This window comes from Emydura macquarii, unplaced genomic scaffold, assembly GCF_026122565.2.
Source record: "Emydura macquarii macquarii isolate MOO-44397 ecotype Brisbane River unplaced genomic scaffold, CSIRO-AGI_Emac_v2 contig_2422, whole genome shotgun sequence".
Taxonomy (NCBI): Eukaryota; Metazoa; Chordata; order Testudines; family Chelidae; genus Emydura; species Emydura macquarii.
Genome location: NW_027132559.1, coordinates 28,708,565 through 28,734,175, shown reverse-complemented (window position 1 = coordinate 28,734,175; position 25,611 = coordinate 28,708,565). Strand labels below are relative to the sequence as shown.

At 37.5% G+C, this 25,611-nt stretch overlaps 1 protein-coding gene across 3 annotated transcripts in view; it reads left to right on the top strand.

Moving 5' to 3' along the window:
• The window catches only part of GLCCI1 (glucocorticoid induced 1), a 129,623-nt gene that overhangs the window by 94,228 nt on the left and 9,784 nt on the right, over positions 1-25,611 (top strand). For 2 of the 3 annotated variants that reach the window (XM_067562137.1, XM_067562136.1), the window contains exons 4-6: positions 11,172-11,288; positions 15,400-15,552; positions 21,462-21,672. In XM_067562137.1, the coding sequence (XP_067418238.1) occupies positions 11,172-11,288; positions 15,400-15,552; positions 21,462-21,672 (481 nt within the window). The remainder of the gene's footprint in view (positions 1-11,171; positions 11,289-15,399; positions 15,553-21,461; positions 21,673-25,611) is intronic. The other variant, XM_067562135.1, reaches the window with a different exon arrangement.

The following is a 25,611-nucleotide window of genomic DNA, read 5'->3' as shown; positions in this document are numbered from 1 at the left end:
TTAACTGGGGTGGATAAACACTCCACTTCAATCAAAGCACTGAGGTGGTTTATGGTGAAAGTAAAATAAGCTTATTAACAAAATGACATAAGTTTAAGTAATACCAACTATAAGGAATACGGATAGAAATGGTTACAAACCAGCAAAAGTACAAATATGCTTCTAAGACTAAAACTAAACGAACTAGAATCTTTTGCCTCACTGCCACCGTTCTTCCAGCATAGTTGGCCCTTTCTTTAGCCAGGACCGAACACAGGGAGCTCAAAGCGCTTGGTTTCTTTGACTCCTCATATGAAGAATGATTTAGAGGTTCAGTCCCCTTCCTTTTATAGTTCAGTAAACCTTTTATAAATGTATTCTTCTGAAGTGTATCCCCAGATAAAGTTTCTTTCTTCTACTTGGTGTAGACCCCATGCTGGCTTCTCACCCATTTGTGATATTTTACAATGCAAATGGTCTTCCTGCAATCTCAGATATCCATTGTCTTTTAGCCACACGTAGCTTGATTTACATTAGTGACAGCCTCAAGCAGGCAGAATCTCATTCCTCTGTCTAGAATAAAACCTCTTTTGCCTCCTTGGTCTGTTATAGACTCCAAAACATATCAGAGAATAACCCATAATTTTACATACAGCATTAATACATACATTTCACAATGAAATCACCAAAGTGTCACCAGTTCACATATGATACCTTACATAATACCTTCTAGACCCATATTAAGACAATGGTGAGTTGGGGTACAGGGGGCTGGTCAGGCCAGCTGAAAGTAAGGTGCCAGGCAGCCCATTGCCTTCTGGCATTGGGATGCTCTAAGGATCACACTTACCATGACATCTGAACTAAGATTGTTTGGTTTTTTCCTCTTGAGGAATCTCACCATCACCTCAGTGCAATGTAGTAGGTGAAGTTTTCTGTTCTGTTTTGGGTTTTAATGAGGCAGTCAGTTATTGCAAGAGACACCCCCACCCCTGAACTTGCATTTTGGAATGTTAAAGGGTACCTTTTCTTTTGTCCTCCTTAAAGATGGATCTTTTTGGATTCTAAAAGGTTCCTCTTCTTTGCAGCTGATCATCTATACCTTGTAATTATAATAATTAATGTTGTTTAATCAGAAGTTAGTGATTGTTTTCAGTGTGGTTTTTTGTTTGTTTGGGAGATTTTTAGTTTAAAAAAAAATTGTGACTAGAACATGAGGTTTCTGGTATGTTTATGTCTGTGGCTGTTGAACATAATTTTTCTTTAATGTTTGTATTTAACACTGTACTGAATTGAGGAATCTTTTCCTAATTTAATTTCCTTAATTCATCTCAAGATCCTGTCAAAAATGTCATGACATTGTGATGAAGCCATTGGTAGAGTAATCAGCCCAGGTATAACTGGTTTTAATTCATTTTCTGTGAAACTGAGCAAATGCAAACTTTCTTTGAAGAAGAGCAAAATTACTAAAGTGGCCAAATAATATTGAAATTATGAAAAAAAAAATGTTAATAGTGATAGTACTTTCAGCCTGTATCAGTGAAAGCAGTCAGTGAAATTTGATTAATATTTCAACTATCCAAATTGTGTTGGGCTCAGGACTCTAGTATTTAAGCTTACAGTTTAAAAAAAAAATGCAAACTGTAAGCTTCTCTTTAGGGAAAAAAAATGGCATCTTCCCTTTATTCAGTTTTTCTGTTATCTCTCATTAGAAACTTCCCCTGCAAGCCATGTACAGTCCAAAGTGAACCACTAGCAGTCATGGTAATGATAACTCTCTAATGCATCTTGTTGCTATCATAATGTAAGATATGATGCTTTTACATATGACTTTCCCTCCTTTTTTTATTTAATTTTAATTTTTTATCCTATGAGCATGAAACATACTGAAACTCATTTGAGTCTCTGGTGGATTTTTTTTAACTGCAGCTATTGCCATCTCTGAATATTATTGAGTAGCAGCTTCTGTTGAAGTAGTTCAAAAGATCCATCAATGAACTGTTGCCTAAATAAAAAAACTGAATCCAAAGCTTCCAGCACATTGTTTTATTTTCAATTTATGGAGGGTTATGCCATATAGAAAATGTAGGATTTAACAAGACTTAATTCAGGAACCTAATTCTTATTTATTTGAAAGCTCATTCACACAACTCTGTCAGTTAGACACTGCTTTGAGTGCTGGTCCCTGTATGTATTCCACTGTGGATATGCATACGGCTGACATCAGAGAATTGTAGCGGGTAGAGTTTGTTGGTCTATGTCTGCGCCCTTGCCCTCCTCTTGCTCTGGCCCAGGGTATAGGGGGTGGTACAGATCGATGCCTCCCCAGTTCCTTCTTAATACTGCATGCACGGCCTGAATTGGAATCTAGTGTCTGGAATTGAGCCTCTTCAACATGTACTTTGGGACCACCACAACCTACTTTCAACTTCTCATACTGGCCTTACTGGCTTCCCTGAGACATGTATGTAGGGCATCCAGAATCTGTTCAATCCAACAGAGAGAGTGTTACCACTCTTCCCTTCCATGAGTCAGCTGGTGCCTCCAGAGCCTGTGGAAAAGGAGAAAGATGAACTAGTTCTGCCAGTACCAATGAATATTTCATCTTGTCATCCAATGAGATGGTTTCTCCAACCTCACCATCTCCTCCAGAGGACTTCAGACAGATCCAGGAGCTGCTTTGAAGAGTAGCAGAAGAGCTCCAAATCCCCTTAAAGAAGGTACAGGACTCACAACATAAGCTCCTAGATACATCCTGCAGCCTACCAGTATCTAACTGAATAGCAAATCCAGTCAACAGGCCCATACTGCAATCGGTAAGAACTTCACGTGCCAGCTACCTGTGCCCCTACCTGTAGGAAAAATGGTACTTTTTTCCTGGCTAAAGGAACAGAATTCTTGTTCTCCCACCCTACCCTGAATTGCCTAGTAGTCCAAGCAGCCATGGAAAGGTTCAGACAACAACACCCAAGGGTCACCGGGTGGATAAGGAGGCTAGGCGTATAGGCCTAATGGGGAGAAACATGTTTACTTCCACCAGCCTCCAATTTAGAATTTCCAACTATCAGGTCCTCCTGGCAAAATATGATATTTTGAATTATTCTAAGATTTTTGGACTTCAGAGACAAATTAACCCAGGATGATAGGGCTCAATTTCAAGTCCTTATTGAGGCAGATTAAGTGGCAGGAACTTTGTCGCAAGCTGTAGCTGACGTGGCTGATACTACTTCGAGATCCATGGCAACAGCTATAGCTATAGTGATGCAACAGGAATATTGACTACACTCTTAGAGGTTCTCCAGGGAGGTACAGAACACTATGCAGCACTAATCCTTTGAGGTCAATATTTTCAATCCAAAGACAGATGAGTCTGCTTTCACTAAAATACTCTGGGGCCCACCCTCCACTCCCTTGGAATGTATACACCAGTCCTGAAGAGGAAGAACCACAAGCAGTCTTACAAGCCCAGGTCTTTACTACACCCCTTCTGCTACCAGCACTCTTATGAGCCATCTTTCAAACAGCAGAAGATGCAAAAATCAAGATACACTGCCCCACCTACTGCACGTCTCCAGCCTCACTCCCAAATCAAAAGATATTTTTGATAGGCCACTCAAGGCACAAAACAGTGTTGATGCTATCTCCACCTGACTCAGAGATCCGCTTTGAAGCACAATTTCCCCCCAGCTGGAGGGCAATAACAGACAAGTGGGTGCTAGATATCATCCATTCTGGCTATACTGGAAGGATCTCTCCCATCCCTTCCAAAGCCTCCTTCCATGTCCTCAGGGACCACTCTCATGAGGAAATCTTTCTTCTGGCAGTAAAATCCTCCTTCAACAAAAAGCAATACAGTTGAGTACCTCTTGAACATTAAGGAAAAAGATTTTATTCCAAATATTTTCTAGTCCCCAAAAAGACAGGAAGGTGGAAACCCAATATGAAACATTATGCCGTTGTCCATTTTGCCTTGTCTACTTCTGTATCTTTTGGAACTACGATTCTACAAGTAGCTATACCACTAACATTCTCACTCTCTCCTCCTCTGGGTACAGCTTGTCAGAAAAACACAATGGAATACACAAAGAAACCAGCACTCGCGGGGGGGAGGAGAGGGAAGGGGGAAAAAAAAGAAGTTACTTACCCTTTACACTTGGATTTCTTTGAGATGTGTGATCCCTCTCTATAGTCTACTATCCTCCCTTTTTCCCATTTGTCTTGGAGCCACTGTGATTTTCAGTAAGTGGAGGAACTTACACTCTCAGCACAGAGCGCAAGGAGAGCAAAGGTGCAAATGCAGGCCAGCAAACAATACTTGCTGGAATTCTCCAGTCTCAATCGTGTGTACCCCACAGTGGAATATAGATAAGGACCACACATCAAAGAACTATTGCTATGAAGGGTATGTGGTTTCCCATTACTCCCACTTTAAGGCTATTTTTACACTGACAGAGCAGTAAGAGCTTTCTTGTGACAAAGTAAATGTGGTGAGTGGTGATCAAAGCCAGTTTGAAGAATTGGTTTAAGAAATTCTTCCTTTACTATAACCCAAATTAATGTCTCCTGATCCTTGTCCCTCAACCAGTGGATAATTTGTTTCATAATGAATGCCTCATGATACAACTTAACAAGACAGAGCTCTCCTTTCATGAGTATAAATCAACAATTTATAGACTAGTAGTATGTTACTATGCTGTGCTGTCCGCCTAGACTCCAGAGGTGAGATTCAGTAAGCAAAAAAAGACATTACTGAGCATTTGCACAAGAATCATGACAAATATTGCAGTTTTTGTGAGGTGGCAGATTGCATTATTCTAGCTGTTTTTTGGATGTAGCAATATTAAAATATCTTGCGATAGTATCAACTTACTTTTTAATAATCGATGTCTTACGAGCCCATAATATTTATATTTTGCAGTGTGGATGGAAGGTATAATGCTAGCAACTTCTAATTGTAAAGGGGTTAATCCTGCAAAAATGGAAATCCACAATTTCTGTGGTAGCATCACATTGATTTTGTAGTTTCAGCAAAGCAGCAAATCTAGAAAGAATAAACTGTCAATGTAATAACATATTTGGTCTGTTTCAGGATATCATTAAGGCTAAGATTTTGTTACGGGTATTTTTAGTAAAAGTCACGAACAGGACATGGGCAATAAATCATGGAAGCCCAAGCCTCATTATGTGGGGTTGAAGTCATGGAGGTCACATAAAATCATGGAATCTGTGACCGACTCATAGCCTTAACGATGATCCATAAAAAGATCTATTAGAAATTTAATTTTTCTTTGGAACAAATCTTTCTAATAGCATGCAAGTCTTCTAATGAAGATTTAGTAATATGAGGTGCAGCGGCAGAGGAGACAGCAAACAGAGCTATAAACAGGGAAGCTTGAGGGGGAGTTGGGGAAAGGAGAGTTTTGTGTTCTGGTTTTGTTTTGGTGGCTTTTTCTTTTTCCTTGACAGGAGTTTAGGCAGGAAGGCTATGACAGATACAGAGGCAGCAGTGGTAGTGACCCAAGGAATGGAAGAGACAATGAAGATGACCGGATGTAGAAGCTGCAGGATATATATGATCCTAGAGTGGGTACCTGAAAAGAACTTTGTTTGTATAAAGTGCCATCTGGTTGAGCTGATAGAAGAGAAGATCCAAGGCTTGGCAATGCAGGTGGAAACTATGGTTGAATTTCAAAGGGGGTTCGAGCAGATGATGGAGCCAAAGGCAAGAGGAGGCTGAAGGGAAAAGTCAAGATTTGCAGATACAAGCTAGATTGAAGAATTTAGAGGGGACACTGCCGGGTGAAGAAAATGGTCAGTGGAAGCATGTGATTTCACGAATCAGGTGGAGGAAAAGACTGGCTAGTGAAGGAGAAATAGAGCTCAGGAACAAGTTTGCTGAGTAGGAAGATAAAGTAGGGGCACAGCAGGCTGTAACTGAAGGAGGGAGGGCAAGGAAGAAGAGAAGAACATGTGGTCTTGTCAGAAGAGGGGAAAAGTCAATGGAGATACCTAGAGTTCAGAGCCCTAGAAGGATAGAGGATGACTTGCATAAGATTGTAAGAGAAAATAAAAGATAAGAGAACTTGCAGCCAAAAAGAACTGGAGGAAGGCTGGAGAATCACACTATCACCGGAAAAGACAGGTCTACATGATTGATGACAGACCTGTCTGTCCTTAATAGGAAATCCCCAGAGCTGATCCAGAGAACAGAAAGCTGTGCTGTCTGCTGAGAGCTAAGATATGGGATGTGGACACTGAGGCTGAAGAGGATCCTGATGGGAGCAGGAAAGAATCTACTGATTGTCCTTCATGTGGGAACAAATGAGACAGTTAAATTCTTGCTGGAATATAGCAAGGGTGACTATGATAGGCTGGGGAAGATGATTAAGGAAATGTAGGCTCACGTGATCTTCAATGGGATTCTGCCTGTCCCTAGAAGAAGAGACTGAAGGTGAGACAAGGTTATGATGATCAACAGAAGGCTCAGGGATTAGTGCTATAAGGAGGATTTTGGGATGTTTGACCACTGGGAAGCATTCATGGACTGTGCTTGTGGGATGGACTTCACCTGTGTAGGGAGAGAAATAGACTTCTGGGTGGAGGTTGGCACAATTAATTAAAAGAGCTTTAAACTAGGAATTCAGGGGAGATGATTGGGAAATGCTGATGTAATCTCCATGCCCAAGTTTAACATTGAGAGAGAAGAAAATCAAGTGAGAAAGGAACAGCAATAGGTAGGCAAATGGACATTAAGAGGAACGATAATGCTGACACCACTCACAGGCAATACTGGCAATAGAATGACTATACCCAATCGGGCGAGGAATGTTGGCAAAGCCAAGCAATAACAGTTAAGATGTTTGTACACCAATACAAGAAGCCTGCGTAACAAAATGGAGGAACTAGAATTGCAGGTGCAGGAAGTGAAACCAGATATTATAAGGATAACAGAAACATGGTGGAATAGTAGTCATGACTGGAGTACAGGTATTGAAGGGTATGTGCTGTTCAGGAAAGATGGGGAAAAAAGCAAATGTGGTGGAGTAATATTGTATATTAATGATGAGGCTGTAAAGAAATGAGAAGTAATGGAATGGATAAGACAGTCTGTTTGGCCCAAAATCACTTTGGGCAGAAGAAAACTTTCCCCTGATATAGTACTTGAGGTGTGCTATAGAGCACTAATATCTGATTTGGATATGGATAGAGACCATAATAAAACACTGCTAGGAATTGTGTGAGCGCTGCTAGGAATTATGGGAGCACTTGTCCCAGATGTAGATTGGAGGATAAGTGCTACTAATAATAGCAGGGCCTAGATTTTCCAGGATAGTTGACAGATTTCTTCACCAAATAGTTCTGAACCAACAAGAGCTGATGCCATTTTTTATTTGATATTGGTGAGTAGTGAGGACCTCATAGAGGAACTGGTTTTAGAGGACAACCTTGGTTCAAGTGATCATGCCCCAATTCATTTTAAGTTAAATGGAAGGATAAACAAAAATAGATCTGCAATAAGGGTCCTTGATTTCAAAAGAGTGAACTTTAAAAATGAAAGGGAATTAGGGAAGTGGACTGGACTGAAGAACTCAAAGATCTGAATGTGAAGGAGGCTTAGAATTACTTTGTCAGTGGTGAAGAAGCTATCTGAAGCCTGCATCCCAAGGAATGGGAAAAAAATTTGAAAGGAAGGATTGCAGACCCAGCTGGATGAGCAAGCATCTCAAATAGATGATTAAGAGAAAGTAGAAAGCCTGCAAGAAATGGAAAATGGGAGGGATTAACAAGGAAAGGTACCTCTTGGACGTCAGAAAGTCTAGGGATAAAGTGAGAACTGCTGAAAGCCAAGCAGAGTTGGACCTTGCAAAGTAAAAGGTTCTACAGCCATATAACTAAGAAGAAAACAAGGAAAGAAGAAGTGGGACTGCTAAACACTGACGATGGGGTGGAGATTAAAGATTAAGGCATGGTCCAACACCTAAACAAATACTTTGCCTGAGTTTTCAATGAGGTTATTGAAGCGCTTAGGGGTAATTGTAGAGTGGTTTATGGCAATGAGAATATGGAGGTACAAATTACCACATCTGAAGTGGAAGTAAAATTCAAACAGCTTAATGGGATTAAATTGGGGGCCCGAATCATCTCCATCCAAGAATATTAAAGGAACTGGCACATGAAATTGCAAGCCCAACAGCAAAGATTTTTAATGAATCTGTAGACTCGGGATCATACACTATGACTAGAGAATTGCTAATAGAGTTCCTATTTTTAAGAAAGGGAAAAAAGTGATCCAGGAAACTACAGCCCTGTTAGATCTCTGTTGTATACAAAGTCTTGGAACAAATTTTGAAAGAGAAAATCGTTAAGAACATAGAGATGAACAGCAATTGGGATAAAATACAACATGGTTTTACAAAAAGGTAGGTCATACCGGACCAACCTGATCGCCTTCTTTGAGAAGATAACTGATTGTTTTAGACAAAGGAAATGCAGTAAATCTTATCTACCTGGATTTCAATAAGGCATTTGATACAGTTCCACATGGGAAATTATTAGTTAAATAGGAGACGATGGGGATTAATATGATAATTGAAAGGCAAATAAAGAACTGGTTTAAGGGGAGACTGCAATGGGTCATACTGAAAGGTGAACTGTCAGGAGTTTTCTAATGGAGTTCCTCGGAGATCAGTCTTGGAGCCAATCTTATTTAACCTTTTTATTACTGACGTTGGCATAAAAAGTGAGTGTGCTAATAAAATTTGCAGATGACACAAAGTTGAGAGGTATTTATTGCCAATACAGAGGTGGTCCAGAATATCATACAAGAAGATCTGGATGACCTTGTAAACTGGAGTAGTAGAAATGGGATGAAATTTAATAGTACAAAGTACAAGGTCATGCATTTAGGAACTAACAACAAGAATTTTTGCTATAATTTGGGAATTATCAGTTGAAAGCAACAGAGGAGGAGAAAGACCTGGGTGTATTGTTTGATCAGAGGATGACTACAAGCTGTCAATGTGATGCAAAGGCTAATGCAGTCCTAGAATGCATCAGGTGAGGTATTTCTAGAGACAGGGAAGTGTTAGTACCGCTATACGAAGCACTGGTGAGACTTCATCTGGAATACTGGGTGCAGTTCTGGTCTCCCATGTTTAAGAAAGATGAATTCAAACTGGAACAGATGCAGAAAAGAGCTACTAGGATGACCTGGGGAATGGAAAACCTGTACCTTATGAGAGGAGACTCAGAGTTTGGCTTGTTTAGTCTAACCAAAATAAGGCTGTTGGGAGATAAGATTGCTCTCTCTAAATACATCAGAGGGATAAATATCAGGGAGGAAGAGGAGTTATGTAAGTTAAGTGCCAATGTGGACCCAGAAACAAATGGATATAAACTGGCCACCAACAAGTTTAGGCTTGAAATTAGATGAAGGTTTCTAACCGTCAGAGGAGTAAAGTTCTGGAACAGCCTTCCAAGGAAAGTAGTGGGGGCAAAAAACCTAACTGGCTTCAAGACTGAGCTTGACAAGTTTATGGAGGGGATGCTATGATAGGACTGCCTACAATGGCATGTGGCCCATCAGCAAAAAAAAAAAAAAAAAAAATACCCAACAGCCAGAGATGGGACATTAGATGAGAGGGCTCTGAGTTACCTGAAAGAGAATTCTCTGTAGTATCTGCCTGGTGGGTCTTGCCCAAGTGCTCAGGGTTTAATTGATCACCATATTGGGGTTGGGAAGGAATTTTCCCCCGGGTCAGATTGGCAGACACCCTAGCAGGTTTTTGCCTTCCTCTGCAGCATGGGGCATTGGGTCACTTGCACATTTAAACTGATATAAACGGTGAATTTTATGTAACTTGAAGTCTGTAAACTATTATTTGAGGACTTCTGTAAGTCAGTCAAAGGCTAGGGATCTGTTACAGGAGTGGGCGGGCGGATGAGGTTCTAAGGCTTGCAATGTGCAGGAGGTCAGACTAGTTGATCACAATGTTCCCTGCTGACCTTAACATTTGTGTGTCTGAGTAATGTAGTCTTTGTATGCTCCCTTTTTGTTTCTTGTGATTTATTCAGTAATCTCTCTGGTTTGCGTAATGTTAGTAAATGATATAATTAGAATTTTCTTCAAAAAGTCATATTTATGGGAGTATTCTCCAGATCACCTCCTTGAGACTTGTTACTCAAGAAGGAATCTGTATAGTACAATAGAAGCTGCTCTGACTCATTTCAGCTATGCAGACAGGAGAGTGTTTGAATTCAGCATATTGAAACCATTGTCTCATTTCATGGACCCAAGGAGATTGTAAACCAAGTGTGCAAAATGTGTCCCTTACAATGGAACATAATTCTTTGCACACAAACGTGAAGTCTTTAAAGATTAGATGAGTTTAAAAGATGGACTGCGTTCAATCAGAAATTATTGAGCTAGATAAAGGGATTCTTGAGTGAAATTCTGTAACATATTTATGCATCAGGTCAGAGTAAATGACCATAATGGTCATGGTCCTTTTTTTCCTTAAAATGTATGACTGTTTGAATAGGCAGCACTGTATAGTAGTTCTTTTAAAAAAAAAAAAAAAAAAAAAAAAAAAAAAAAAAAAAACCATCACCACAGTGCCAAAGAGAGGATTGGTTTGCATGGGGGAGTCTTACAGTAATAGTATTTATATCTGTAGGTTGAAGGTGTATGCTAGATAGCTTCTCTGAAGTAGTGGAGCAGTGCATGTTAGCTGTCAGATTTTGAAGATTTTTGTCAGTAATGGTGGGAAATATCAATGATAAACATGGTTCTATTTAGGACCAAGGAAATATAAAGACTGTAAATTATTTTCTACAATGCCAAACAAGTTGGGAAGCAGCAAAATCTGACAGAGGCCAGAGTCAGGAAGAATGATTGTGGTTTGCATCAGTTATCAGAGGGCTTATTTTGCACATGAAAAAATTCAGCCTTTAAATTGAGTTTGCCTTCAAATTCAGATTGTTGGTTAGGCAAGTATTTTGAAAAAGAATGCCACGTATAGGCTGAATTATTAAATCCTATTATTATTAAAGCAAGAAGCAGCAGACATGTTCCTTTATAAAATGCCCTAGAAAATATTTGATTCTTCTGTCCATGATACTGCTTTTATAAGAAAGGTATAAGCAGTTACCTGTGTCACATCTCATCTTAACTTGATTTTATGTCTTTCTAGCAGATTGCCAAATTGAGGCAGCAGCTCCAACGCAGTAAACAGAGCAGTCGTCACAATAAAGAAAAAGAACGTCAGTCACCGCTCCATGGCAACCATATAGCAATCAGTCAGACTCAGGTAAGCAGTCCACTGCTTGTATCAGTGATCTCCTTTTTGTATCATGGTTAAGTGAATAGCCTTCTGTTTCTTTCCACTTCTTCTTTGATTCCCTTCCTGTGTTTTAAGTCATATTAAAAGGCCTAACAGATTGATGTCATGAGTACTACCTGGGATTTTATCCCATAATCACAATCATATAATAAAAAAGAGAATCATACCAAGAAAGCAACTGATGCCTCCTGTAAAATGTTTGAAGTATATCCTTTAAACGCTTCTCAAAAATACCCTTGCAGTCAGACATAGCGGCAGCAACAGGCTTCAGCGATTGAGCTGGGACTACTTGTTATCTCCTTATTCCATCTGACCATTTCCAGTTAACATGGTGGGAATACTTGCAGTCTCTCACCTTCAAGGAATGCCACTGCCTTCAGGACCAGCCTTTTATGATGGTCCTTTAAAAAAATCTCTCCTTCTCCAGAAGGGTTGTCACCAGTCAGCTGCTGTAGCAGCAGGATTCTGTGGGAGGGTAAGATGGTCTTACCTACCCTTCTCCTTTGCTCCACTGGATCACCGTCACTGAGATGTTTGGGATCTCAAGGTCCAGTGGCAGGCTACTTCCACATACCTCCATAATTTGGGGATGTTAAAAGATCCCTATAAACTGCTAATCGTCACCATGGCCAGCTGCAACATTAGCAAGGGCCTATGTTCACAGCAATAGAGAAAGTTAATGAGTGACTTGATAACAGTTTATAAGTACCTACACGTGGAACAAAATTTTCATAATAGGCTTTTCAGTCTATCAGATGAAGGTGTAACAAGATTCAGTGGCTGGAAGTTGAAGCTTGACAAATTCAGACTGGGAAATAAGGCACATTTTTTTAGCAGCATAGGTAATTAACCATTGGAACAACTTGCCAGGGGTTGTGGTAGATTCTCCATCACTGGTAATTTTTAAATCTAGATTGGATGTTTTTCTACAAGTTATTAATTCAGGAAAGTTCTGTAGCCTGTGATGCGGGTGATCAGACCACATGATCACAGTGGTTCATTGTGGCCTTCTAGTTAGGGCCCTGTGTAAATCACAATTTTTATTTTTTTAAAATTCACCACAGAGTTAATGGCAAAGTATTCTAGTTCATTTCACGGAGATTAAGGGAAATGAATTTTACAAGTAAATTTAGTCAGTGTCAAGGATGGAATGACATTTACAAATAACATTAGTCAGTTTAAAGGGTGGAATGAAACTAACGTTTCCTATAAAGTAACACACTATTAGTTGTATTTATTCTCACCACTATCAATTGTTACTTCCCAATCCTCCTATCCTCTTGACCATTGCTCCATCTCTTTTCCCCTCCTTCCCTTTGTGCTTCCATGTTCCTCTGCCTTAGATAAGCATCTAAGTTCTGCTCACCCGATAACAAATAAGTACATGTAGCTTCAGTCTTTCAGTGTACACGATCCATCTTTTTCCTTGTGTTAATCCCATCAAATGGGGATCTGCTGTACGAGTCCTCTCCATCCAAAGTGCTCTGCTTGGTGCAATCTCTTCTATTACACCACATATTAAAATCTTCCTTTATAACATCCATCCACTACTTGGGCAACCTCTGTCTTTTGCCTTCAGTCTTGATCTGGTGGACTCTCTTACTCAAAAAATGATTAGGACTGCACTTTACATGTCCAAATCATCTGAGCCTGTATTTCCTCATTTTTTCATTTATGAATGTAATATTGAGCATGTACCTTTTCCATTATATTATTTGCTGAATAGTGTGAATGTCACATTGCTCTAACACTCATTCCTATGTGGTCTTCCTTGCTCACATCATTCATCCATCTCAATATTTGCATTTCTGTGGAACAGATCATTTGCTCATGTTTCTTCTTTGTTGTCCAACACTCAACGCTATACATTAAAACTGGACAAACTGCTGTTTTATAGACTTTCCCTATTAATCTTATTGGTATCTTCATATCACATATTAAACCACTTATCTCTCTCCATTTGAGATAGGTATTTATTATCCTAGCTCTAATTTTGTCTTTCATTTCCCCAGATTCTGAAACCCAGATACTTGAAACTGTGTTTTTGGTATTGTCTGCCCATCTAGTTTCAAGAATAATTCTTCATTGTTCATATTATTGAAATTACATACTACATACTCTGTTTTTTCCTCTGCTTATTTTGACCACGTCTCTCCAACACATCTCTCCATTTATCAGTGTACAAAATTATCATTTAAAAATATTAATTGATACAGTCATGTTCTTGCTTGGAATATATATATATATATATGCAATTTTTGTCCTCCCCTATCTGCATCCCATTGTTTGTGTCCTCACTTGTCATGGTATGTCTAAATTTAGATTGACAAGGTGGATGAGATAACATCTTTTATCGGACCAACTGCTGTTATGAAAGAGACAAGCTTTTGAGCTTACACAGCTTTTCTTCAAGTCTGGGTTCTGTGTTAAACTCAAAAACTTGTCTCTTTTACAACAGAATTTGGCCCAATAAAGATACTTCACCCACCTTGTCTTTCTAATATTCTGAACCAATTTAGCTACAGCATCACTGCAAACAAATTTAGATTGGAAGCTTTTTGGGAGTAGAGACCATTTCTTGTCTGTAAAATGCTATAAATGTTTATAGTATTGTATAAGTAAATGTTTCTCTTTTCTTTGTCCTTAATACTTGAAATGTACATGGAAACATGATCTTGGTTACTTAGCATATCTGTTCTTCAGGATGTCTCATGAAATCAGAAGTGTGTGTTTGATATGTTATTTCCAAAGCAATCAGTTATGATGGCACAAACAGGCATTAATGTGAATAGCATAAAGCAAGAGAGCAGATGAAGTTCTATACAGCTTTTTCAATGCTCATGTACTTAGTGTTACCAAAATAAACTGGAGATTGGTGAGAAAGTGGAAGAAAGAAATACAAGCATAATTCTGAATTAATTAAAAAAAAAAAAAAAAAACCAAAACCTCAAATGCAACTTTAATCTTACAATTATAAATTAATGTTTCAGTCTGCCTGAATTGCAAATCTTCCATGAGATATGTAGTAATAAAGTGCTAAATGTTGTGAGGCCATAGAAAAGTGCAGTCAAAGCATAAAATAGTACACAATTCAATTTAGTCTTATTGTAGAAGTATAAATAGTTTTGTTCCTTTCCATTATATTATTTGCTGAATAATATGAATGTCACATTGCTCAGTATTCACTGATTTTATAATGAAAGAATCTAATGTTATAGCAACATTAATTTCCAGCCTTTAATTCACTTGTTTAAATCAAGAAGTTAACGTGTTTCCTCAAAATCATACCTGTGTTTGTTTGAATGTTTGATCCCCAAATGACTAAATGGATTCTCTTCAGATTTTCAGGTAAAAGTAATGTATGGAATAAACATGGGAAAGGGTGGTAGTTCTGAAAAGTTATAAACCACTGAAAATGTTTAGAGTGAAAGTTTCATTTCACCTTTACTATAAACCAGTCAGAAAACAAAAAAACCTGCATAAAAAGAATGTTAACATTGCATGGCTAAGCACTCAGATGTCAGGAAATGCCAGGGTTAAACTTGAACATGCATTTGGGCCAATATAAAAAATAAATCAGCAGTGTCTATAGAGTAAGCATGTACAGGATATGGGGAAATTACAAAGAAATGGTCTGGTTGCATTTGTTTTTTCTTTACATTTTTCTGGTTTTACTTTTGATATATTTGAAGTCTTTGTTTGTTAGAGGTTTTTCTCCTTTTGCATTCCCTAGAAAGTACACATGCCAACTATTGAAAAGCACTGCAATAAGATATTTCATATACAATTCTATTTGCTTTACAGGAAAAAGTAGTGTTAGTGGCATTACATTTATGTAATTTTAATCCAATTTCTGTCTTTCTAATTTCTTAGTGGTAAGTATGTTTTTAATATTAAATTAATAAACTAAAGATGAAAATTCGCTCCTCTAGATTTTAAAATTAGTGCATGATTCTTTAATTCACTGTTTATAGATTTTTAAAATGTGATAATGACCCTACTAATAGTGACCTAATCTTTCATTTTATGAAACTCTGACTTCAAAGCCTATATAACATTTATTACATTTACTTTGTAGGCTTCTATCTCAAGATCAGTCCCTATGCCACTGTCAAATATTTCAGTGCCAAAATCAACTGTTTCACGTGTGTCGTGCAATGTAGAAGGAATAAGTCCTGAATTAGAAAAAGTATTCATTAAAGAAAACAGTGGAAAAGAAGAAGTATCCAAGGTAAGGTTTGAACTGGACTCATCTCCTTGGTGTTTCACCTGTCCTCACAAAAGGGGAGACTATAGTGAATCAAGGGAGATGTAGACAAGGTAGGATTCCTGCTTATAAAAGAGAATTGGGAGCAAACTACAAATACGTGGGGTACTGCAGCAGCATTTCAGAATTGATTTATTTCAGTTAAAGGACAGATATTTCAGTTTTGGGTTTCCGCCAGGGGAGAAAAATATTTTCTGACTAGCTCTAGTCATGGCAAAACTTAGTATTTGGTTTTGAAAAATACAGTGGCTTTTTGTACGTAAGTTTTGAGGTTCCAAAAGCTGGTATTTATAGTACTTCATTATAGTGATAAACACAAAAAGTGGTAAAATCCTTCCTTCTCCAGAGGCTTATAAAAGGCTGTGCATATGTTTTGCATTAAATCTGGTCTTCCAAGGCTCATATTTTCTCTTTAGAAGCGACCAGTGTTTTGACAGGATTAAAACAATACCAAAACCAATAAATATATTGTCTTAGTGCTATCTCCTAGCATGTGCATTACTGTGCCACTGCTGATGTCACTCTGGTTAGAGTTTGATCTGTTAAAGTCAGAGGACATTAGTTTATTTATCAGACAAATTGATATCCTTGGACTTGAACATCTTATTACTGTACATGTTGGCTCTATGCTGTAAGTTTCTTGAATGCTCTGCGTCTGATCCAACGAAGTAATTAAGCACATACCTAAATGCTTTGCAGGATTGGGGCCAGAGTGCTCCTTACCTTACAGGATCAAACAGTGAACCCCTCTTCCAAAGGCCTTGACAGATCTAATGTTTCTTTTAGTATCCCAAGAATCATAAGTTATAGATATGACCCATTAGGTCTCGTCCAGCCTTTTGCCAGTGGAGATTTGTTTAATATTACACCAGACACTTTCTAGAGCTTTGTGAAGTCTAATTTAAAATGTTCCAAGAGACAGAGCTTCTCTCACTTTCCTGCAAATATTACTCCACAGCTTAAAAGATCTCACTGGGAGGTTTTTACTAATAGAAATACATATTTTATATTGTTCTCTTCATTTTATCCCGTTTCTTCTCGTTATACCCCCTTGCATTATCTTAAATAACTCTTTTCCCTCTTGATTTATGGACTTCAGAGTAATCATTTAAAATAATGGCCCTGACTGCCTTAGTGAGGAGTTGGCCTACTGGCTTATTGTGCTATTATAAAAACCTAGGTGGACAAATATTTCTCGAAAATTATCTTCAATCCACTGCCTATTATGGTTATTATTATTTAGCCAAGTAATACATATTTAACTCTTAATATTTGCCTGTATGTCAGGCCTTCTAGCTCACTAATACATTTTGTTGCTCTACTGTGAACCTCTTCCAATGTGTCAATGTCTTTTTTTGTAATGAGATTACTAGAACCAAACAAAATATTGTAGGTACAGTTGCACAAGAGCCATATTGAGGGAGAGTATTATTTTCTTGCTCCAGTGTCTGTATTTGCTGCTCACAATTGCATTGTTCCCTTTTGTCTGCATTAATGCATTGCAAATTTGTGTCTACTTGGTTGTCCATTATCTTTCCTAAATTTTATTTGAGCATTACTGCTTTCAAGAATTCTTTCTCCTGTTAAATAACTATATTTTGGATTCTTTTCCCTTAAATGTGATAAAATATATTTTATTTTTTGGCTGTTCCTCTTGTATTATTTCTGTCATTTTCCCCCATATCTTCCCAATTTAACTTTATCTGTGAATTTTGTCAATAAGCTCTTTATTCTGTTTTTTAGATCATTAATGAACTTTAAATAAGATTGGGTACAATGTAGAACCAAATTAAGCCCTGGGATACATGAATGCAACTCCATTGACTTCAGCTGAATTGCCGTCACTTACATCAGAGCTGAAATTTAATCCATAGATTCAGTTGGTAATCCATGAAACTTCTCCCCCAATTTGATACTTTCACATTTATCATTATATTCAGTTTACAGTCTTTCAGATAGTTTTTTTTTTTTCAATCCACATGAATGTTCACACGAATCAGTTTGAATTAATTCAGATGTGTGTTTGCAAGACATGCTTTACTAGCACATAAATGTATTGTTTTCTGCTTTCTTTGTGCCAATTTAATTTTGTAAGTGTATTTTTGAAAAATAAACAGTTATGTTAAGTTTGCAAGATATATTCTGTATCACCCTGTGCTGCTTATTGCTCTTGATTCTCTAGAAACTAGAATTTTTTCTCACATTATTTATTCCACTTTTTTACTAGGGATAGAAGTTAGACTTACAGAATAGTAATTGCTAGGATATTCTCACTATGTATTTATACTTCTCAAAAATAATAGTTAAAGGTACAGTACTTTATTAGCTAATTCCCTTACTATTCTATTGAATATAATTTGAATTGCTAATTTGTATATTTTCAAATATTCCCTTTCCTTTTATTTTTTGATGTGTATATTTTAAAGGTCTTCCTCTTTGCTTAAGTATTCCAACGCTTCATTTTTCTTGTTAAAAACAGGTTACAAGGACTCAGAAATGGCTAATATTTAATATTATCCCATCCTCATTTATTAATGGACTTAATTTCTACTACTGCTTCCTCTCTTACTATACGTATGAAAGTCCTCAGTATTCTCTTCTTTTTAGCTACTGTCCCCCCTTTTTGGCTTTCTGTTTGAATATTCACTGGTTTCATTTATTCTTACTCCAAGGGACTTTTGGAATGCACTGTAGATTTTTGCTTTCACTCATCTTGGCTGTCTGCTTCTACTACAAATTTGCTCAGCTTCACTGCTATTATAAGGCAAAGGCAATTTATGTCTTATCTCTGCCTTTTTCATGTTCCAATCTGGATGGTGGTTTTAAATAGAAAAAGTTCTAACTTTATGAGGTTGGAATATTTGTTTCCTAAACAGCTCTAAGATGTGTGGAAACTTGATCTCTTGTGCCTATTATGTGTGTGCTGCATCTCAATACCATTACTAATGCTCAGAATGTAAGTAGCTTCCTTCTTAAAGAATGAAGACTACCACCGAGTGCAGTTTATTGGTGAATTTTAATGGAATACCTTGAGAAGTGCATGCTGCTGTCAGATGGCCATGTCTTTGTCTCCTTAAGGGACTTTTTGCAAGAAAGAGAGGAGAAAAAAGTAGTTATCAATGTCATGCCATCTCAGTTAGCATTCTGTCAATATGCATCCAGCAAAAGGTTTACACGACTTGGTTCTCTTACCAAAAAACACACAATACAGAAATGTTCGTGTTATTTTCCATGAATTTATCACTATAAGAAGTAACAGCAGCTGTTGTGAATTAATTAATTCATTTCTTCAGTTTAAAGTTGTGAGGAGCTCAATTTTTAACATACTCCATAAGCTGTAGATCTGGCTCATGGAAGGTAATTTTGAAACATTGATTTAAATTGTTGAAAGCAGTTCACATTATTTAAAATATTGTGATTTTTATTTGCTGCAATTTAAGAACTTTGCACGAGAATCAACATTAAAGCGAAAGTTTATGGTTATATTTTTACAAATTTTTTAAAATTTTTCAATAAAAGGGCTTTTATTTTATATGAAGGGGAAGTAGAATTCTGCAGAAGTTAAAGTATTCTCTGAAATATCTATGGGTATTTTCTAAGTAGTGAACATCACTTAACTTAGATAGAATAGTGTCTGTCTCTCTAGTGCCATGAATGAAAAAATTTATTTTCCAGAATCTTAGTTTCATGGAAACACATGCATAATGGCATTTTTGCCCCTCAAAATGTAATTATTTAAAACTTATTCAAGCTAGACCTGTTTGAGGTGTGATTTTTTTTTTCCTTTTTACATAATTGTTAATCTTCTTTATAGTGAAATCTAATTCTTGATCTATAATAAATGTTCATCTTTAGAGACATGAGAGGCAGGACTGCCAACAGCAATTCTGGACCACAGGGCAGAAAAGTCAATGGCCCACAGAAAGGGATGGCTGAGGTTTATGACCATGGGTGGCAGGTGAAGCTTCTCCTCAGGGAGGTTAGATCCTGCCCCGCCTCTTCCGCCTGAGGCCCCACCCACGCTCCACCCCAAGCCCCACCCTCCTTTCCCCAGGTGGCAAGTGACAGTGGGGGGATTGAGCAGGAAGGGGGAAGGAGGGACGTGGCAAGCAGCGGCAGGGGGGCAAGTGGGGAAGGAGAGGAGGGACACACAGGAGCAACAGCGGGAGGCAGGGAGGGAGTTTGCAGTGAGCAGCAGGACCTGCGGTGGAACAGAGGTGGAGTGTGGATGGGGTCGCAGGCAGAAGAGGCAGACAGGGAGCTAGCCTCCCTGAGGGGAAGCCTCACCCGCTGTCAATAGCCCAGGCCCTTTTAAATCGCCAGGCCCCTGGGCCCTTGCCCCCTTTGCCGCCCATCTGCGGGGTCTGGTGAGATGCAATGATATTTTCTCTATAATTCAGAGAGTAATAGATTGTATTTGCTAAATGAAGCATCTACATTTGGTCTGTTAATGATCATTATAAGGAAAATGTGTTCTGATTTGGCTCTGAAGGTGTTCATTTCTTGTGTTCAGACATCAAGACATGACATGCTGTATTGCACATTTACCAAGCACTTATTGTTGGTGAAAGTTAGACCATTTATGTTTAGAATTTTCTTTCCTGAGAAGCTGTGTACCATGTACATAAAACCGTTTCAGTTAACAGTTGCAATTTCATATGACTTGATGGCATCTTTCTTTTTTCCATTCAGGATGGCATGTTAAAAGAAAAGTGAAATGAAGCTAGATAGTCAGAATTTTTACCCGTGTTATCAGTGGCTTTAGGAAGTTTACTGTGAAATATTGAGTCTATATAATATTACATACAAAAATACATTAAAAGAACATTAAGGTTGTAAAGTGAAAGCACTCAAAAGTTAGGAAATCCCAGAATTAATGCTGTCTGTGCCACAGAGTTCCTATGTGGTGCTATGCAAGTCACTAGTTCAAAGTAAAAGTCTCAAGAATTTGTTAACAAGAGCAAAACAATGTATTTTCCCCTAGCCTCATTCTCAGAAATGGTTGAACCATTTTGGTTAAAATTAAAAACAAAACAAAACACTTTTCTAGTCCTTGCCTAAATGAGAATAAAGTTGATATGTTTAATTATTGGTTGTATCTGTTCTCCTCTCCTGTTTTTAAGTGCAATATAATTCAGATTTGACTGGAGATGTTGGGAGAACATTTTTCTCAAAGACAAAACTATATATCCATAGGGGAAGAACAGAAAATAGGTAGAGTGCCTCTCTTAGAGTCACCAAAAGAGGATTGGGAGGGACTTAGACAGTGTTTAACAGTGGCTTACTATTCTCTGGTCCAATGTATTTATTTTTTTAAATTAGGCCTGTAACATACTGTTACATTTTCATCTTTCATTGTGCTCTTACACCAAAACTAGCCATACCAAAGCATAAAATCCTATCTGTTGGAGATCTTTGCTAAAGTGATTTTTTTCCCTTTTGTAACAATGGTAGGTAACTTTTTGTATATTGCACTTGTGTAGCCATCTCTGTAAAATAACTTTAATTTCTCATTTTTGTTTAACTTTTTGTATTGTTACTTTTTAAAATACCAAAGTGTTTATTTAAACAGAATAAATCTTAGCACGCAAGGATAAAGTGAAGTGCATCTAGTCCTGAAACTTGTTTAAGAAATATAGTTGCAGCTGCAATTGCCCTGGAACTTGCACACACTGTTGCAGTGCTGAAAGAGTTAATGTGTATTTTACCATTCTTTCCTTTTTAAATAAAGCAGCGTTTTTTCTTTTTAAAAGACATGCTTGGCTTGGAACAGATTTTCAAAGTCAAGGCCTGAGTTTTCAATGGAAGCTTTGCAGGCTGAAGGCTTTTAGAATTGGGCTCTTTCTGAGTAATTTAAGTGTTTTCTCTTGCAGCCCTTGGATATTCCTGATGGTCGAAGAGCACCCTTGCCTGCTCATTATCGTAGCAGTAGCACACGCAGCATTGATACACAGACCCCTTCTGTCCAAGAGCGCAGCAGCAGCTGCAGCAGTCACTCACCATGCGTTTCTCCCTTTTGCCCTCCGGAATCTCAGGATGGGAGTCCCTGTTCAACAGAAGATTTGCTGTATGACCGTGATAAAGGTGAGAGTAGAATGGCCCTTTTGAGCATACTGGAATAGTATGCGGTGTCCTGCATTTACTACTACCTTCATTTTATTCATTACATCAATTTTTTATTTTTTGTTTGGTTGTTGTGAAGGGATTGCAGATGAGGACTCATCTTAAAATTGGTTATGTTTGTGTACATATGTTTTCCCCTCTTGTTTGTGAAATTTCACAAACATCTTCCATAAATATGTCAGAGAAGCACAGCAAAGAGTTTTAAGTACATATGAATGGTATAGCATGACGAATTAAAAAAGCAACGTGTATGTTCAAAAAAGTGTTTCATAAAAGAATATGGCAGAATCTGTATTCATCATGCAAGTGGTGAATCTGTGAATGTTTATGAACCTTGTTGAAAATATATGATTTTCCGTTTTTCTAATATTACATTTGTAACTACCCAGTGAGAAGCAACAATTAACAGTTGGGACCTGCTGATGGAGAACCGAATTTGTATTTGAGCTGGGCTGCATTACATAACCAAACAGGATTTCTGAATGACTTCTCAATTAAATTTTATATTAAATCCACTGTCAATATCTTGCACTTTTTTCTGTCGAGGTTGTGGAACTTGGTAGAGAGGGTAAGCTAGGGTTCCAATATTTGAAAGAGTTAACAGATAGTGTGTAGTGTACACAAATGTAAGTAACTATATTGTACAGGATTGCATCATTAGCCTTTGTAGTAATAGCAGTACATGTGCCGGAGAGAAAATGGCTTGTATGTATGGGGAATCCCAGCATCAATAAACTTCATGTCGAGTACCTACAGAGTGACAGAGTAGTCTGTGTTTAGTTTCAGTTAGAAATCTAATTTGTCTTGTGACTGGTCAGATTCATTTTCCTTTTTTGTTCTTTTTGCTGTATTTTGTTTCCCAGCTTATGGTTTTAGTGACTTCTCTTGTGTTTCCTAATCCACCTACTACTTCTACCGTTTGGAATTTGGTCAAAGTATGATTTGGTTCACTGAACAAGAGATCTATTGCATATGTGATACCATTGTTCTGTCAATTTAAAATATTGCTGTAAATCTGATTAAAAATTGTAAAATGTCTCTATTTGACTGACCAAAGAGACTGATCATTTGATTGGAAATTTTAATTTACTTTTAGAGGTAGCCTGTTGGTGCATTATTTCAATAGCTATAAATTTCTGTTTAGGCAAGTTGTCCAAAATAGTGTACTGTTACTCCTTTTCCGTTCATTCTTGCTATAGATTTAAAGTAAAAAACAAAAAACTGTTTCAATCAGATATAAGACAATTGTTAACTCAAGAAAATGTCAGTCTGAGAATAGCTTCCCTTACAGCATAACAAATTTTAGGCCTCTATCCTGTAAACACTGACTTCTTTGAGAATAACTGAGATGTTTACAGTTAAGCATATGCATAAATGTTTGTAGAATTACTGAAAATGTTATAAATTGCCTGATGTATGTGGGTTTGGAAGAATAGTCAACTAGCCTGGTAGCTTTGGCATCAGCTTGTTTAGGAGCAAATTTGGGTGTCACTCCTGGGATGAAGTTTTAGCATTTTCACAAATATAATGCATGGATTTTGGGCAATACTGTTTGCTAATTGAATGGTTCTGTGGCTTCTGGGTGTTTAATTGAAGTTTAAATTGGCTAAAGAGACAGACTATTTTGATGAGAGGACACAGTCTGCCTGTGAAAGGATCAGGCAATGGGTTCCACAGAGATAATCTGTATTCAAGGTTTCTGAATGTCTTAAGTAAAAACTCATTTTGTAACTAAGAATTTGGAATTGATTCACCAGTGTGCTAAGTAAAGCAGGATGCAGAGTGGTGCAGTTAAGGTTTAAACTCTTTCCTGTGTATATTCTCTGCTGATTTTTTTTAAATACACCATTTAGTTTTATATAAACTGGATAGCGTAAGGCTGGCCTTTTGTGAGGAATACTGACCTTGTTCCTGAAGAATGTTACTTGCCTGTCTTTAATTCAGGAAGAAAGCAATAGAGAAAATATTAATTGTACAACTGTTTATCATCTAGAAAAGATCAGCCTCACAGAAATAAGTCTTGGTACAATGCAGGGAGTTGGCCTGGCTCCAAAATCTGCAGAGACAAGGAGGGCAAAAATAGATAACCCTTATCACTAATGGGCAGCGTATCTGTCCCAGTTGAATCACTGAATAGATTGCCACCATCAAAAACATTCACAGTTTAAAAAAAATTAGCTAACTCAGAGGTAAGTTTGCTCAAATGTATTTCCTCAAAACACATACACTAAACAAAGCTAAGAAATGGATTCAGTTTGCACAAATGTAAACTTGACAAATGAAATGAGTATTAACATTCTATATACTGCCACATAAATTAAAGATTTTCATAATCTTATGAGTGGGATTTTTTAAAAATATTTAATTTTAAGAATGTCGGTTTAAAAAAAAAAATCTTAGTGATATTTCTTGGCTATCTTCTAGTTAGAAAATGAAGACAAGAACTGAAGTGTTGTGTTTTCAAATTTGAATTGCTTTTGAAGTGTCAGGTCTTCTGTTTTTTGAGGAAGTTGACAGTTCCTTATTTGGACTTAGTTTTGCTACTGAGCTTCACAAGTAGCGGTGGCATTTGCTCTGTACGTGGGTCTTAGGACTGGCTTTAATACTAGGTTTTTATTCAGTGTCAGCCTTCATGAATATGTATATAGCATAAATGACAAACAGGCTAGTTTGTAAAGTTATACAGACAGTAATATTTTCATGCAAATATGACAAAATAGCTTAATTATCACTATGAAAATATTAAGACAAAGGTTATATATTTAATTAAAATGCAAAATTAAGCTTGTGCTGTTTGCCACTCTACTGTTGACATTCTTATGGGAGGACATGGAAACAAGAAAAACAAGTGTAGCATGTGTTGGGAAATTTAAGCAATTAGTTCTGATTTAGAAGTGATACTGTAGTCAGCAATAGTCCTTTGACCCTCAGTTCAGTACAGTAGCGTGGGAATAGGACTGGAGGAGGAAGGAAGAGAGAGCTGTTCTGAATAGAAGCATCATACTTAACTGATTAAAATGATCTGCTTCTTTTCCTTCTACAACTAGGACCCTGCTATTTATTCTTAAGTAAATTTATAACTAATTTCTGGTGACATAGTTAGTAACTCTGTGGCATTGCTAATTCACAGCATTAATTGTTGGCGCTAGAAAAATGGATGCAGTGACTTTCACAATTTCATATTCAAGGATTCTTGCGTGATATTAGAATTCAGCTATCAGATGAACAACATATGTCCTTCTTTGCAGTCAGACATTTTAAGGTTCGAAAAGCTTAACAGTACATGCAAACAAAATGTAGGTATTTTAAATCAAAGAGGATGCATTCTGTTTCTCCTCAATTTGAGTCTTGTTTTCACTTCCAGTTAAAAAACTTGCTTTGATTTACTATTGAAAAATATAATTAACAGCATTAAACTGCTCCTGAATGTTTCTGAATAGAAAATGAAAGTTAATAGTTGATTGAGCCACATGAGCAGTAAGGGGAGCCAACCGGCTGTCCAGACACGGCACTGCTTTACATTTCTAAAGCATCTTTTCTTTCCTGTGTAAAGCTGTGCTTAGGCCACAGGCCCCCATTTGCTGCTCTGGGAACCAGATCAGCTGTTTAGTTAACATTTTTATAAGGTGTTAACTAATAAAATTTTCAATAGAAAATCAAAGTAAACTCTGGTGAGGAGAACCATAACTGTTTCTGGGATGGGAGAGTGATTCTAAACAGCACTGGTGAGAGCATGCGAGGAGACAATTTAATGGCAACTTTTAAAAATTGGTCAGCCTGTAGTTTGGTAAAAGGCAGTTTCATTGCATTAAGGCTACCAACTCTACAAAATTTGCATCATTAAGATGCAGATCTGTGTCATTGGTGTGACCCTAGTGCACCTAGGATTAACTTTTGAGA